General features: G+C 52.6%; 1 protein-coding gene across 2 annotated transcripts in view; it reads left to right on the top strand.

Moving 5' to 3' along the window:
- Window positions 1-16,387, top strand: part of LOC140392882 (uncharacterized) — a 30,350-nt gene extending 13,963 nt beyond the window's left edge. For both annotated transcript variants that reach the window (XM_072478641.1, XM_072478640.1), the window contains exons 3-6: window positions 1,627-1,886; window positions 11,392-11,735; window positions 13,601-13,918; window positions 15,822-16,387. In XM_072478641.1, coding sequence (XP_072334742.1) covers window positions 1,801-1,886; window positions 11,392-11,735; window positions 13,601-13,918; window positions 15,822-15,856 — 783 coding nt within the window. In that variant the 5' untranslated portion in view covers window positions 1,627-1,800 and the 3' untranslated portion in view covers window positions 15,857-16,387. The remainder of the gene's footprint in view (window positions 1-1,626; window positions 1,887-11,391; window positions 11,736-13,600; window positions 13,919-15,821) is intronic.
- The last annotated feature ends 489 nt before the right edge of the window (window positions 16,388-16,876 follow it).

The raw sequence follows: 16,876 nt of genomic DNA, 5'->3' as shown, positions 1-16,876 counted from the left end.
ACCTCTCCCCCTGCCCCCTCTCTCCCTGCCCCCCTCTCTACCTGCCCCCCTCTCCCTGCCCCCCTCCCTGCCCCCCTCCCTGCCCCCCTCCCTGCCCCCCTCCCTGCCCCCCCTCCCTGCCCCCCCTCCCTGCCCCCCCTCCCTGCCCCCCTCTCCCTGCCCCCCTCTCCCTGCCCCCCTCTCCCTGCCCCCCTCTCCCTGCCCCCCCTCTCCCTGCCCCCCTCCCCCTGCCCCCCTCCCCTGCCCCTCTCTCCCTGCCCCTCTCTCCCTTCCCCTCTCTCCCTGCCCCTCTCTCCCTGTCCCTCTCTCCCTGCCCCCCTCTCCCTGCCCACTCTCCCTGCCCCCCTCTCCCTGCCCCCCTCTCCCTGCCCCCCTCTCCCTGCCCCCCTCTCCCTGCCCCCCTCTCCCTGCCCCCCTCTCCCTGCCCCCCTCTCCCTGCCCCCCTCTCCCTGCCCCCCTCTCCCCCTGCCCCCCTCGCTCCCTGCCCCCCTCGCTCCCTGCCCCCCTCGCTCCCTGCCCCCCTCGCTCCCTGCCCCCCTCGCTCCCTGCCCCCCTCGCTCCCTGCCCCCCTCTCTCCCTGCCCCCCTCTCTCCCTGCCCTCTCTCCCTGCCCCCCCTCTCCCTGCCCCCCTCTCCCTGCCCCCTCTCCCTGCCCCCCTCTCCCTGCCCCCCTCTCCCTGCCCCCCTCTCCCTGCCCCCCTCTCCCTGCCCCCCCTCGCCCTGCCCCCCTCGCCCTGCCCCCCTCCCTGCCCCCCTCCCCCTCCCCCTGCCCCCCCTCCCCCTGGCCCCCTCCCCCTGCCCCTGCCCCCCTCTCCCTGCCCCCCTCTCCCTGCCCCCTCTCTCCCTGCCCCCCTCTCTCCCTGCCCCCCTCTCCCTGCCCCCCTCTCCCTGCCCCCTCTCCCTGCCCCCCTCTCCCCTCTCCCTGCCCCCTGCGGCCTCCCCCTCCCCTGCCCCCTCCCCCTACCCCTCCCATGCCCCCTGCCCCCCTCCCCCTGCCCCCCTCCCCCTGCCCCCCTCCCCTGCCCCCCTCCCTCTGCCCCCCTCCCCCTGCCCCCTCTCTCCCTGCCCCCCCTCTCCCTGCCTCCCCCTCTCTGTCCCGCCACCCCCTCTCTGTCCCGCCACCCCCTCTCTGTCCCGTCACCCCCTCTCTGTCCTGTCCCCCTCTCTGTCCCGTCCCCCTCTCTGTCCTGTTCCCCTCTCTGTCCTGTCCCCCTCTCTGTCCCGTCCCCCTCTCTGTCCCGTCCCCCTCTCTGTCCCGTCCCCCTCTCTGTCTCGCCCCCATTCTCTGTCACCCCCCTCTCTGTCTCCCCCCTCTGTCTCCCCCCCTCTGTCCTGCCCCCACTCTCTGTCACCCCCCCTCTCTGTCTCCCCCCCACTCTCTGTCACCCCCCCTCTCTGTCTCCCCCCCCACTCTCTGTCACCCCCCCTCTCTGTCTCCCCCCACTCTCTGTCATCCCCCCTCTCTGTCCTGCCCCCCTCCCCCTCTTTCTTTCTCTCTCTCTCCCTCTCGTTCCCCACCCTCTCCCTGTCATCTCCCCCTCTCTTTCTCTCTGTTGTTCCCTCCTCTCTCTCTCTCTCTCTGCGTCTGTCATCCCCTCTCTCTCTCTCGTACCCCACCCCCAAGCAGGTGTTGAAGAGACGGCAGTGAGCGAGGTGCTGAGGACCCCAGTGGTATTGTCCGCTGCGACACCTGGAGAGACCGTCTGCCCCCGGAGATTGAGAGTCCTCCACCGATTCGCCGGGCGAGCCTGCCCTGAACATCCTGACCTACAACCCGAGCGGTCAGATCACCCCTCTGCCCATGGATACCCCCGCCAGCGGCCCCTCTCCAGCCACTCAGGAGGAGTGTTCCCGTGACGTCTTCCAGCTCGGCAACGAGGGCACTGGGTGAGTGAGTGACCACTAAACCCCTGACCCCCTCAACCTCAGACCCCTCAACCTCACTACCGAGTACTGGGTTAGGTCCCGACCGCTAATACCCATCCATCCATGCTCTTCCTCCCTCTCTCTCTTGCACCAACCCTCCACCTCTCACTCGCTCCCTCCCCCTCCCTCCCTCATCATTCCCCCTCCTGACTGATACAAACCTGACTAACCATGATGGGTTCCCCTCAAGACTCCCCCAGGCTCAGTGGCATGTGCTATTACTTGCCTGACACCTACTGGTCGGAGGCTTTACATATGTACATACACATTACTTTATGCATATCACTACATCCCCTTTCCTTGAGATTTCAGAGAAAACATATAATACATTATTTCAGTAAATATTATATATGATCTGCATAACAATGTATTTTACATCATGTACAGTTATATTGTCCATTCACAGATCCAACCGTTCCGGTTTCTTTCTGTTTCTCGTTGATCGTCTCAACTTTGGTAAATCTGGTGAATCTGTGTGATATTTCTGAACTTCTATAGGTACATCTGCTGTGATTGTATCATTATTCTGAACATCATTCTGCACTTTGACATTTAACCCGTTCACTGGTTGTGTCGGTTTCGATGAATGCAAACTTTCATATACATCCTCGCCTCGCTGTTCAGCAACAGGTTGGTTCACTTTTAGGAGTGCTCGTCTATTCCTCCTTCAAACCTGTCCTTGCTCAGTTATCACAGGAAAGGGCTTGGACCTGTTTTCTGCAATACCTTAGCACATTTTGACCAGCCATCAGGATCCTCCACTCTCACCATGTCATTCGGTTTCAAAGGTTTCAGATTCCTGGTAGATTTGTCATAATATTCCTTTTGTTTCTTCTTCTGAGATTCTATCTGATCTCTTATCTTCTCATTCAGCCTTTGCTTGGTATGGCATGGCAGAGTTATTCGTAGTTTCAGATTCATCAACATTTCTGCTGGTGATAAACCACAACTTCATGAAGATATTCGATAGCTTAGCAGTGGTAAATATGGATCATCTTTACTGTCCATGGCCTTCTTCAGTAATTGCTTGACTATCTGAACCCCTTTTCCTGCTTTGCCATTTGATTCTGGGTATAATGGACTTGACGTTAATGCTTAAAATCATATTGCTGTGCAACTTCCTGACATTCTTTACTGTGAAGCATGGTCGATTACCACTCATTACTAACTCAGGTATTCCATGTCGTACAAACGTTGCTTTTGTGTGCATGATTCCACAATTTGCTGATGAGCTAGATAATTGTGCTATCTGGATAATTTGAGTAATAATCTACCGCTATCAAATATTCTTTATCATCAAGGTAAAGTCTATCCCAACCTTTTGCCAAGGAACTAACATAATTTCACCTATTTTCATCAGTTCCTTTGCTTGTCGATGTTGATATTGTTGACAAGTGGTTCACTTTTCCACCATGTTCTGTATGTCTTTGTTTATTCCCGCCCAACATACAGTATCTCGCACTCTTCGCTTGCATTTCTCAATTCCAAGGTGACCCCTCATGAATCTTTTGCAGTATTTCCCTGCAAAGAGACTGTGGAATTATGATTCTCTCTTGCCTCAGGTACAAACCATTTGCTACACTTAACTCTGATCGTATGTGATGATATTTATAACATGAACCTTTCGGCCATCCATTGTTGCGATTATTTATCACCATTTGTAATACTTTATCCTTCTCTGTTTCTTCAACTATCAGTTTTGACTTTGTATCCGACTCTGGTAGTGTTTCCGTAATCATATCTACATGAACCTGCACATCCTCTCCAATGGAATTGTTACCCTGTGACATTGTAGCTCTGGACAACGCATCATTGCCACATCTTTACCCGGTGTATAGTTTAATTCAAAGTCATATCTCTGAAGTTTCATCATTAGACGTTGAATGCAAAGTGACATCTCACTGAGACGCTTCTTGGCTATGGCAACCAATGGTCTATGATCTGCCTCAACAATGAATGTCGGTAAACCATACACGTAGTTATGGAATTTCTCCAAACCATTCACTAGCCCTAAACACTCTTTTTTTATTTGTACATAAAGACATTCAGATTCTGTCATAGATCTTGAAGCATGCTACTGGTTTCCAATCACTACCATTTTCCTGTTGCAGTAATACTGCACCCAGACCATCCTTCGATGCATCTGTTGAAATCGTGGTAGTTTTTGTTGGATCGAGAAATGTTAATGCTGGTGTGGTCTTTAGAGCTTTCTTTAGTCTTATCCATTCTTGTTCATGCTGTTCAGTCCAAGTGAAGTTGTTCACTTTCTTCAGGATATCTCTAAGACATGCTATACCTATTTTAAGTTCAATTAAATAACTATTTTTGATTAGATTTCAGATCAAGAGGGATAAATACGCAAGTTTTTTTTTAAAAAGCTAATCAAATAATATAGGAAACATTGGATATAATCTGACGCAAAATCATCTTTCTAAAGTTTAATTTCAAAAGTTAAAGTTAAAGGAATAAATCATGGCAGGATAGCTCCAAGGCGTGGTCTGCTCCTCTTGCTCCATGTGGCAGGCTGGGGACAGTTCCAGTCACCAGGGTCAGCATGTGTGCAGGAAGTGCCTCCAGCTGCAGCTCCTGGAAGCTCGAGTTTCAGAGCTGGAGCGGCGGCTGGAGACACTGTGGAGCATCCGCGAGTCGGAGAGTATCGTGGATAGCACGTATAGAGAGCTGGTCACACCGCAAGCTCAGCCTCCGCAGGCAGGAAGGGAATGGGTGACCACCAGACAGAGCAAGAGAGCGAGGCAGGTAGTGCAGGAATCTCCTGTGGCCATTCCCCTGCAGAACAAATATACCAGTTTTGATACTGTTGCGGGGAATGGCCTTTCAGGGGAAAACAGCAACAGCCAAACTCGTGGCACCACGGTTGGTTCTGCTGCAGAGGGAGGGGCAATAAGTGTGTCAGTGCAATGGTTATGGGGGATTCAATTGTAAGGGGAATAGACAGGCGTTTCTGTGGCTGCAAACGAGACTCCAGGATGGTGTGTTGCCTCCCTGGTGCTAGGGTCAAGGATGTCTCGGAGCGGGTACAGGACATTCTGGAGGGGGAGGGTGAACAGCCAGTGGTCGTGGTACACATCGGTACAAACAACATAGGTAAAAAAAAGTGATGAGGTCCTAAAAGCAGAATACAGGGAGCTAGGAAGGAAGTTAAGAAATCGGACCTCAAAGGTAGTGATCTCAGGATTACTACCGGTGCCACGTGCTAGTCGGAGTAGAAATGACCGGATATATAGGATGAACACGTGGCTGAAGGGATGGTGTCAGGGGGAGGGTTTCAGATTCTTGGGGCATTGGGACCGGTTCTGGGGGAGGTGGGACCTGTACAACCCGGACGGGTTACACCTGGGCAGGACTGTAACTGATGTCCTCGGGGGGGGGGGGGGGGGGGGTGGGGTCAGAGAAAGAGGGAGCAAGGACAAAAGCAAAAGGTAGAAAAGTGAAGAAGAAAAGTGATAGGTGGAGAAACCAAGGACAAAATTCAAACAGGACAGGAGAGAAAAATATTGGGAGCAAGACAAGCATTGTGAAAAAGACAAACTTAAAGGCTCTGTGCCTTAATGCACGGAGCATTTGCAATGAAGTGGATGAACTAATCGCGCAGATAGATATAAATGGGTATGATATGAATGGGATTAAGGAGACATGGCTGCAGGGTGAACAGGGATGGGAACTGAATGTCCCAGGGTTCTCAGTATTTAGGAAGGACAGGCATAAAAGAGAAGGTGGTGGCGTGGCACTGCTGGTTAAAGAGGAAATTAACACAATAGTGAGAAAGGATATTAGCTCTGACAATGTGGAATCTGTGTGGGTAGAGTTGAGAAATACCAAGGGGTAAAAAACATTAGTGGGTGTCATACATAGACCCCCAAACTGCACTGGTGAGGTTGGGAATGGCATTAAACAAGAAATTAGAGATGCATGTAACAAGGGAATATCGGTGATCATGGGTGATTTTAATCTTCACATAGATTGGGCAAATCAAATTAGCTACAATGCCGTAGAGGAAGAATTCCTGGAGTGTATACGGGATGGTTTTCTGATCATAGAATTTACAGAGCAGAAGGAGGCCATTCGGCCCATCGAGTCTGCACCGGCACTTAGAAAGAGCACCCTACCCAAGGTCCACACCTCCACCCTATCCCCATAACCCAGTAACCCCACCCAACACTAAGGGCAATTTTGGACACTAAGGGCAATTTAGCATGGCCAGTCCACCTAACCTGCACACCTTTGGACTGTGAGAGGAAACCGGAGCACCCGGAGGAAACCCACGCACACACGGGGAGGATGTGCAGACTCCGCACAGACAGTGACCCAAGCCGGGAATCGAACCTGGGACCCTGGAGCTGTGAAGCAATTGTGCTATCCACAATGCTACCGTGCTGCCCCACATCTTGACCAATATGTGGCGGAATCAACTAGACTGGGTACTGTGTAATGAGAAGGGAGTCATTGCCAATCTGGCTGTACGAGACCCCTTGGGGATGAGCGACCATAACATGATAGAATTTTTTATCAAGATGGAGAGTGAAGTAGTTGATTCAGAGACTAGGGCTCTGAATCTTAATAAAGGGAACTATGAGGATATAAGGCATGAGTTGGCTTTGATAGATTGGGTAGAGTTACTTAAAGCGATGACAGTGGATAGACAATGGCAAACATTCAAGGAACGCAAGGGGGAACTACAGCAACTGTTCAGTCCTGTCTGCCACAAAAGCAAAGGGGATAAGAGGGCCAATCCATGGCTTACAAAGGAAATTAGAAATAGTATCCGATGCAAGGAAGAAGCATAAAGATTGGCCAAGAAAAATAATCGGTCTGAGGATTGGGAGCAGTTTAGAATTCAGCAAAGAAGGACGAAGGGATTGATTAAGAAGAGAAAAGTACAGTACGAAAGGAAACTTGCAGGGAACATAAAGACGGATACTAAGAGTTTCTATAGATATGTGAAGAGAAAGAGATTGGTAAAGAGAAATGTAGGCCCCCTACAGACAGAAACAGGGAATGCATAGCAAGGGACAAATAAATGGCTGAGCAATTGAATACATACTTTGGTTCTGTCTTCACAAAAGAGGACACAAATCAGATACCAGAAATGCTGGAGAATAAAAGGTTTAGTGAGAAGGAAAAACTGAGGGAAATCGACATTAGTAGAGAAATGGTGCGGAAAACTGATTGGATTGAAGGCGGATAAACCCCCAGGGCCTGAGATTCTGCATCCCAGAGTGCTTAAGGAGGTAGCTCTGGAAATAGTGGATGTATTGGTGGTCATCTTCCGGGATTCTATAGACTCTGGAACTGTCCCTGCAGATTGGAGGGTAGCTCACGTCACTCCGATATTCAAAAAGGCAGAGAGAAAGCAGGGAATTATAGACCAGTAAGCCTAACATCGGTAGTGGGGAAAATGCTTGAATCCATTATCAACGACTTTATAGCGGAACATTTGGAAAGCAGTGGCAGGATCAGTCAGAGTCAGCATGGATTTATGAAGGAAAATCAAGCTCGACAAATCTGTTGGAATTCTTTGAAGATGTAGCCAGTATAGTCGACAAGGGGGAGCCAGTCGATGTGGTATATTTGGGCTTTCAGAAGGTGTTTGACAAAGTCCCGCATAAGAGATTATTGTGCAAAATTAAAGCGCATGGGATTGGGGGAAATGTATTGAGGTGGATAGAAAACTGGTTGGCAGAGAGGAAAGAAAGAGTAGGGATTAATGGGTCCTAGTGGGGTACCACAGGGATCGGTGCTGGGATCCCAGCTATTCACAAAATATATTAATGATTTGGATGAGGGAACAAAATGTAACATCTCAAAAGTTTGCAGATGCTACAGCAGGGGCTGTTTAGCACAGGGCTAAATCACTGGCTTTGAAAGCAGACCAAGGCAGGCCAGCAGCACGGTTCAATTCCCGTACCAGCCTCCCCGAACAAGCGCCAGAATGTGGCGACTAGGGGCTTTTCACAGTAACTTCATTGAAGCCGACTTGTGACAATAAGCGATTTTCATTTCATTTCAAGTTAGGTGGGAGGGTGAACTGTGACGAAGATGCAGGGATCCTACAGCATGATCCGGACAGGTTGGGCGAGTGGGCAAATCAATGGCCGATGCAGCATAATTTGGATAAGTGAGGTTATTCACTTTGGAAGCAAAAACAGGAAGGCAGATTACTACCTGAATGATTGTAAATTGGGAGAGGGGAGTGTGCAGCGGGACCTGGGTGTCCTTGTGCACCATTCGCTGAAGGTAAGCATGCAGGTGCAGCAGGCGGTAAAGAAGGCTAATGGTATGTTGACCTTCATTGCGAGAGGTTTCGAGTATAGAAGCAGGGATGTGTAGCTGCAATTGTACAGTGCCTTGGTGAGGCCACACCTGGGGTATTGTGTGCAGTTTTGGTCTCCTTCTCTGAGGAAGGAAGTTCTTGCTCTCGAGGGAGTGCAGCGAAGGTTTACCAGACTGATTCCAGGGATGGCGGGACTGTCTTATGAGGAGAGATTGACGAGGTTGGGATTGTTCTCGCAGTTGATGCTAAAACTTTGAACATATTCAAGAGGCGGCTAGCTATAGCACTTGGGGAGAATGGGATCAAAGGCTATGGGGAGAAAGCAGGATGAGGCTATTGAGTTGGATGATCAGCCTATATTCTACGTATCTATGCTGTCTTTGCTGAGAGATTTGGTCTGAACTTTCCAATGAAGTTGATCATGCCCAGTACTCTTAGTACTCCCTTTTTATCTGTAGGTCAAGGCATATTTATGATGGCTTGTATCTTTGTGTCATCAGGCTCTATTCCTTGAACAGATAAGCTCTCTCCTAGGAACATTATTGCCTTTACACCAAACTGACATTTGGCCTTGTTGAGTCGTAGTCCATTTCTTTGATATTTTGTAATACCCTAATTAGCCTGTCATTGTGTTCCTCTTGGGTGGAACCCCAAATGATGATGCCATTGACATACACTCGAACATCCTGAATGCCTTCAACAATGTGTTCCATCGCTCTGTGGAAGTGAAAGGTAAAACACCAAAACCCTGGAATATTTCTGGAAAAGCCAGCACAATGGACCCCACTGATCCACTGTGTGTGCTCAGTGCACAGTCAGTGCTATACACTCTTCTCAGCAGTTCCAGTGCTTCACACACTTCACCATCTAATAACGACTCTCAATCTTCAGCTACTATCGAGAATTTTAATTTGTTAACTTTATCTTTTACTTGGACATCCAATTCACACATTCCCAATGTGTCAATTCTCTGACCATTATAGTCCTTCCAAGGAGACTCGTTTGTTCAATATTCTCGGTTTCAATTGCACAGCCTTGATATTACTGATGCTTATGAGGTTTGCTCTTGCTCCTGAATCTAACTTCACAGTGATAAGCGATTGATTTATCAACAAAGAAACTGTCCATTTGTCCTTTGTCACCATTCCAGTAACATTTTTATCACTTTTTGTTCTTTCAGACAACATTTTATTCCTTTTGGCTGTGTTTGCCCTGGCTTCATCCTGGACAACATCAACAAAAAAGATGCCTTCCAAATAAGTGTCACCAATAGTATTGATTGAATTCCCTGCATTAACATTTTTGCTTGTGAAGCATCGTTTTGCAAAATGTTTTTTCCCTTTGCACTTTGTGCAAATTTTGCCATCAGCTGGACACTGCCTCAGTAGGTGCCCGTTTCCACATCTTTTCCATGCAATGGCTGCTTCTGCCGAGCATTTAAAATGGCCGCCGCTGCTGACACCACGTTTTATTTTTGAGTGCATCGCAACATCTATGGCGTCAGCATCGCTCCCAATTTTCGCGCCAAAACTTTGTGCTTCAATGTGCTGATATATTGCTCAGCTTGTTCACTAGCATGGCAAATTTCAATCGTGTCTTCTAACTGAAGCTAATTCCCCTGTAAGAGACGTTCACGCACCTTATCATCATTTACTCCAAAGACAATTTGATCCCGAATCATTGAGGATTTTAAAGTCGGGAAATTACACGTTTGTGCTTTTAACTTGAGGTCGGTAAGAAAGCTATCAAAGGACTCACTCGTCTTCTGCATGCACGTTCTAAAAATATATCGCTCCAAAGTTTCATTCCTTTCGATGTGCAATGGTAATCAAAGTTTTATGACGGCATCAAAGCGTTTACTATTGTCCTCTTGTTGTTATACGAAGGTGTTATAAATCTCAATCACCTGCGGGCTTGCTACCGTTAGCAACGCTATCTTTCTTTCATCTGGCTGCACCTGCAATCCTAGAGCTGCTACATACAGTTTAAATGTGTGCCAATCGCCGTCAACATTACCGGTTACTCGAAGTTGTTTAGGAGTTTTTAAACTATCCACCTTCTTCTTGCACTGGTTTTGCGTTTTCAGAGATTTCCTTTGATGTTCCACATTTTCCTTGAGCACCGTTTCACCAAATTTGATGACTATGACCTTCAGACCTTCATACTTGTGATCTTTTAGGCGTTTGAACACTCCACCATGTTATGTTCCTGTACTGACACAATTACTGAGTCGGAATACTAAAGAACATCTTGTTCAAGACTAGTTAATTTTATTACAGTAAATAAACTATAGGAATGCAATAAAACTGGAACTAATACAAACACAACTGACCACAATGGTTTCTCCTCAAGACTCCCAGGCTACAGTGTCACGCGCTACTACTTGCCTCACATCTACTGGTCGGAGGCTATACATATTTACACATACATTCGTTAATGCAATTACCCCTCCCTTGCTCACACCCCCTCCGTCCCTCGCATCCCCTCCCTTCCTCCCTTCCTCGTGCCCCTTCCCTCCCTCATTCTTGCCCTTCACGCTCTCTCTCGCCCGTGGCCACTCCTTTCATTTCTCTCCCATGCCCTCTCCCTCCATCTTTCTCTCTCTTATTGCCCCCTTCCCTTTTTCTCTCTCTTGCCCTCTGCCGTTCTTTCTCTCCCTCTCTCGTCCCCTCCAGCTCTCTCTCTCTCTCTCTTTCTCACGCGCCTCTCTCCCTCCCTCCTTCACCCGCTCACGCCCCCTCCTTCCCTCCCTCTCTCGAACCCACCCCCCCATCCTCCCTCCTTCTCTCAACTCCCACATCCTCTCTCGCCCTCTCACTCTCTCCCTCCCTCTCTTGCCCACCCCTTTCTTGCCCTGTCTCTCCCTCTCTTGCCCACCCCTTTCTTGCCCTCTCTCTCGCTCTCACGTCACCCCTTTCTGGCCCACTCTCTCTCTCTCTGTCGCACCATCTCCTTCATTCCCTGCCCGTCTCTCTTTTGTTCCTTCTCTTGCCCTCTCCCATTCTTTCTCTCCCTCTCTCGTCCCCTCCAGCTCTCTCTCACTCTCTCCCCCACTCCCTCCATCTCACTCACTCCCTCTGTCCCCTCTCCCTTTCTCCCATGCCAGCTCCACAATCGTTGCCGATCATTGTTCTGATCCTCCGTCTCTCTCTCTCTCTCTCTCTCTCTGCTCAGTGATTACTCTGACCACCTTGCCGGAGCTCTGAAGACTGAGGCCCAGCCCTACCAGGGTTCACAGTACCTGACTCCAGGGCAGGCCAACCTGCTGCTGGGCCCAGGGCCCAACCAGGCCCCTTACCCCAGGATTAATCTCCACCAGCTCCCACCCAGCTACCTTCAGAGCCTGGGCTTGGGCCCCTTCCCCCTCGATACCAACGGAAACTTCCAGAACTTCGGCACCGGGGTCAATGTCAACACCCAAACCATCGCTAACAGCGGAGCCAATGGCTACGCACCTTACAACGGAGGGCATGGCTTCTACACAAACCCTTCTGGGCAACTATTCCAGGGCGTGCAGGGTAAGCTGAAGGGGCAAAGGGTAGGCAGCATTGCTCTGTATCTAACCCCGTGGTGTAACTGTACTGGAGTGTTTGATGGGGACAGTGTAGGGGGAGCTTTACTCTGTATCTAACCCCGTGGTGTACCTGTCCTGGGAGTGTTTGATGGGGACAGTGTAGAGGGAGCTTTACTCTGTATCTAACCCCGTGCTGTACCTGTCCTGGGAGTGTTTGATGGGGACAGTGTAGAGGGAGCTTTACTCTGTATCTAACCCCGTGTTGTACCTGTCCTGGGAGTGTTTGATGGGGACAGTGTAGAGGGAGCTTCACTCTGTATCTAACCCCGTGCTGTACCTGTCCTGGGAGTGTTTGATGGGGACAGTGTAGAGGGAGCTTCACTCTATATCTAACCCCATGCTGTACCTGTCCTGGGAGTGTTTGATGGGGACAGTGTAGGGGGAGCTTTACTCTGTATCTAACTCCGGGGTGTACCTGTCCTGGGAGTGTTTGATGGGGACAGTGTAGAGGGAGCTTTACTCTGGATCTAACCCCGTGCTGTATCTGTCCTGGGAGTGTTTGATGGGGACAGTGTAGAGGGAGCTTTACTCTGTATCTAACCCCGTGCTGTACCTGTCCTGGGAGTGTTTGATGGGGACAGTGTAGAGGGAGCTTTACTCTGTATCTAACCCCGTGGTGTACCTGTCCTGGGAGTGTTTGATGGGGACAGTGTAGAGGGAGCTTTACTCTGTACCTAACCCCATGCTGTACCTGTCCTGGGAGTGTTTGATGGGGACAGTGTAGAGGGAGCTTTACTCTGTCTCTAACCCCGTGCTGTATCTGTCCAGGGAGTGTTTGATGGGGACAGTGTAGAGGGAGATTTACTCTGTATCTAACCCTGTGCTGTACCTGTCCTGGGAGTGTTTGATGGGGACAGTGTAGAGGGAGATTTACTCTGTATCTAACCCCATGCTGTACCTGTCCTGGGAGTGTTTGATGGGGACAATGTAGAGGGAGCTTTACTCTGTATCTAACCCCGTGCTGTACCTGTCCTGGGAGTGTTTGATGGGGACAGTGTAGAGGGAGATTTACTCTGTATCTAACCCTGTGCTGTACCTGTCCTGGGAGTGTTTCATGGGGACAGTGTAGAGGGAGATTTACTCTGTATCTAACCCTGTGCTGTACCTATCCTGGGAGTGTTTGATGGTGACAGTGTAGAGGGAGCTTTACTCTGTATCTCACCCTGTGCTGTACCTATCCTGGGAGTGTTTGATGGGGACAGTGTAGAGGGAGCTTTACTCTGTATCTAACCCCGTGCTGTACCTGTCCTGGGAGTGTTTGATGGGGACAGTGTAGAGGGAGATTTACTCTGTATCTAACACCGTGCTGTACCTGTCCTGGGAGTGTTTGATGGGGACAGTGTAGAGGGAGATTTACTCTGTATCTAACCCCGTGCTGTACCTGTCCTGGGAGTGTTTGATGGGGACAGTGTAGAGGGAGATTTACTCTGTATCTAACCCCATGCTGTACCTGTCCTGCGAGTGTTTGATGGGGACAGTGTAGAGGGAGATTTACTCTGTATCTATCCCCGTTCTGTACCTGTCCTGGGAGTGTTTGATGGGGACAGTGTAGAGGGAGCTTTACTCTGTATCTAACCCCGTGCTATACCTGTCCTGGGAGAGTTTGATGGGGACAGTGTAGTGGGAGCTTTACTCTGTATCTAACCCCGTGCTGTACCTGTCCTGGGAGTGTTTGATGGGGACAGTGTAGAGAGAGCTTTACTCTGTATCTAACCCCATGCTGTACCTGTCCTGGGAGTGTTTGATTGGGTCAGTGTTGTGGGGGGTTTGCTGCTGATTAAATCCGGTCTCTTTCTCTGTGTTCTCCAGGTTCTATCCCCAGCTATCAATCTGTACCCTGGGCTGATTTCTGTGCCGTGTCTGCCCAGTGCCCACAGACCCTTTATCATTACCCGGGTTATGGCAGCGATGCCAATCTGTATGCACCCACAACGGGTGTCTCCAGCGTCCACCGGTACGCCCTCCCGTCTCCTGCCGGCTACCCTGCCCCGCAGAGGACCCAGGCCCTCCCGCCTAATCGCAATTCGATGTCCGCTTCACAGAGCTGCCCGGAGTTCCTGCCCGTCCCAGGGGAAGACCCGGGACTTCTGGGCGGTGTCGTGGTGAAGGAGGAACCAGGTTGTAGCAGTGAGTATTTAACCCCTGTCACCTCCTGAAGGGACCCCCTCAACCTGGCACCTCTCCCGCTCCCTCCCCAAACTGTGGGAGCCCCTCGACCTGGCCCCCCTCCCGCTCCCTCCCCAAACCGTGGGAGCCCCTCGACCTGGCCCCCCTCCCGCTCCCTCCCCAAACCGTGGGACCCCCTCAACCTGGCACCTCTCCCACTCCCTCCCCAAACCGTGGGAGCCCCTCAACCTGGCCCCCCTCCCGCTCCCTCCCCAAACCGTGGGAGCCCCTCGACCTGGCCCCCCCTCCCGCTCCCTCCCCATACCGTGGGAGCCCCTCGACCTGGCACCTCTCCCACTCTCTCCCCAAACCATGGGAGCCCCTCGACCTGGCCCCTCTCCCACTCCCTCCCCAAACCGTGGGAGCCCCTCGACCTGGCACCTCTCCCACACCCTCCCCAAACTGTGGGAGCCCCTCGACCTGGCCCCTCTCCCGCTCCCTCCCCAAACCGTGGGAGCCCCTCGACCTGGCCCCTCTCCCACTCCCTCCCCATACCGTGGGAGCCCCTCGACCTGGCCCCTCTCCCACTCCCTCCCCAAACCGTGGGACCCCCTCGACATGGCCCCTCTCCCACTCCCTCCCCAAACCGTGGGACCCTCTCGACCTGGACCCTCTCCCAGTCCCTCCCCAAACCGTGGGACCCTCTCGACCTGGCCCCTCTCCCACTCCCTCCCCAAACCGTGGGACCCTCTCGACCTGGACCCTCTCCCACTCACTCCCCCCCCCAAACCGTGGGACCCCCTCGACCTGGCCCCCCTCCCGCTCCCTCCCCAAACCGTGGGACCCCCTCGACCTGGCCCCTCTCCCACTCACTACCCCCCCAAACCGTGGGACCCCCTCGACCTGGCCCCTCTCGTGCTCCCTCCCCAAACCATGGGACCCCCTCAACCTGGCCCCTCTTCCACTCCCTCCCCAAACCGCGGGACCCCCTCGACCTGGCCCCTCCCGTGCTCCCTCCCCAAACCATGGGACCCCCTCAACCTGGCCCCTCTCCCACTCCCTCCCCAAACCGCGGGACCCCCTCGACCTGGACCCTCTCCCTCTCCCTCCCCAAACCGTGGGACCCCCTCAACTTGGCCCCTCTCTCTTTCCAAACTGTGGGACCCCCTCGACCTGGCCCCTCTCCCACTGACTCCCCAAACTGTGGGACCGCTCCACCTGGCCCTCTCCCTCCCCAAACCATGGGACCACTCAACTTGGCCCCTTTCCCTCCCCAAACCGTGGGACCCCCTCGACCTGGCCCCTCTCCCACTCACTCCCCCCCAAACCGTGGAACCCCCTCGACCTGTCCCCTCTCCCACTCACTCCCTCCCCAAACTATTGGACCCCCTTGACTTGGCCCCTCTCCCACTCACTCCCCCCCCAAAACCGTGTGACCCCCTCGCCCTGGCCCCTCTCCCATTCACTCCCCCCCAAAACCGTGGGACCCCCTCGACCTGGCCCCTCTCCCACTCACTCCCCCCCAAAACCGTGGGACCCCCTCGACCTGGCCCCTCTCCCACTCACTCCCCCCCAAAACCGTGGGACCCCCTCGACCTGGCCCCTCTCCCACTCACTCCCCCCCAAGCCGTGGGACCCCCTCGACCTGGAACCCCACCCTCCCCAAACCGTGGGACCCCTTCGACTTGGACCCTCCCGCACCCTCCCCAAGCCGTGGGACCCCTCGACCTGGACCCTCTGCTGCCCCTGCCCCTGTATCCACCCCCTCCCCACGTCATGGGACCCTTGACCCGGCCCCTCCGGTGCCCCTCTCCCGCTCCCACCCCAAACCGTGAGACCCCTCGACCTGGGCCCTTCCCCGCCCCCTGCCATCTCCCCACTCCATGGGACCCCCTCTCTAAATTTTGATTTCTTCCTTTGACAGATTTCCCTCAGGAAGTCAGCCACTCCGGACGTTGAGTGAGGGTGAACGCAGAAGGACGGATGCCTTTGAGAGTGAGCTTCCCCGTGCGATCACCGATCCCATGCGTCCTGAGTGCCTCTTTTTTTTTCCCCCCCTCTCCGTTTACATTAAACTGGACTCGGGACAATCTTCGGGCGCGATGGATATCGCAGGACCAGCCGAACAATAAACCCACGGCGACCGCAACAGTGGTTTTGTTGTACTTCGCTTCTTTTTCTTTCTCGTCGCCCCCCGCCCCCCCCCCCCCCCCCCCCCCCCCCGCCCGCCCCAGCACACAGGCGGGTCCGGAATCGGGGCTGGGCACCAGGATCGATGCCCCTGGCCGCTCCGAGGAACTTTCTCCGAGGGTCGAAGCTGTTGCCCTTTTTTTCAAAGGAAAATTCCTTTTTCTCGTTTGCGAAAATATATTTCCCCGAGGGTCACCTGGAGTTCAAGTTGGATGTTTGTTTTGCACCTGGCGTCGGGATGGGTTTTCAAGTTTGTTTGCACTGTGAAGAGGGGATGGGGTGGTGTTGGTTGAGGCCTGATTTGGGGGAGGAATGGGTACTGTGGGGGGATTGGGGGGCATGTTGGACAGGCTGGTGAAGACTGCGGACATGGGGGGGTTGGCGCACCTGCCAATTTTGGGACGGTGAAATACGCAGGGAAAGGAGGAGGCAATCTGGATGGGTGCCAGGTCACCGTCACAGGGGTGACTATTATGGGCTGTCTCGCTCTTGCTCTCTCCTCGAGGTGACGAGGTGCTCGAACCTGATGTTCAGAAGGGCTACAATGTCTGATGTTTAAAAGCCTCTGTCTGTATCATTGAGAAATGTGTTGGAATAAAGAGCTTTCAACCAATCAAACTTGCTGTCAATTTGAATCTGAAGCCACCTCTCACTCGCCTCCGACCTCGAAATCTACTGACAGAGGGCAAGCATGACAAACAGGCCTGCCCCATCAATCACACTCTCTCCATTACACTCAATTTCTCTCACCTGTACACTCTCTCCCTCTCGCCTGCACTCCTGCTCTCC

The sequence above is a fragment of the Scyliorhinus torazame genome, chromosome 16 (assembly GCF_047496885.1).
Source record: "Scyliorhinus torazame isolate Kashiwa2021f chromosome 16, sScyTor2.1, whole genome shotgun sequence".
Lineage (NCBI taxonomy): Eukaryota > Metazoa > Chordata > Chondrichthyes > Carcharhiniformes > Scyliorhinidae > Scyliorhinus > Scyliorhinus torazame.
Note: the sequence above shows the minus strand (reverse complement) of the source record. Positions and strands in the feature narration are given on the sequence as shown.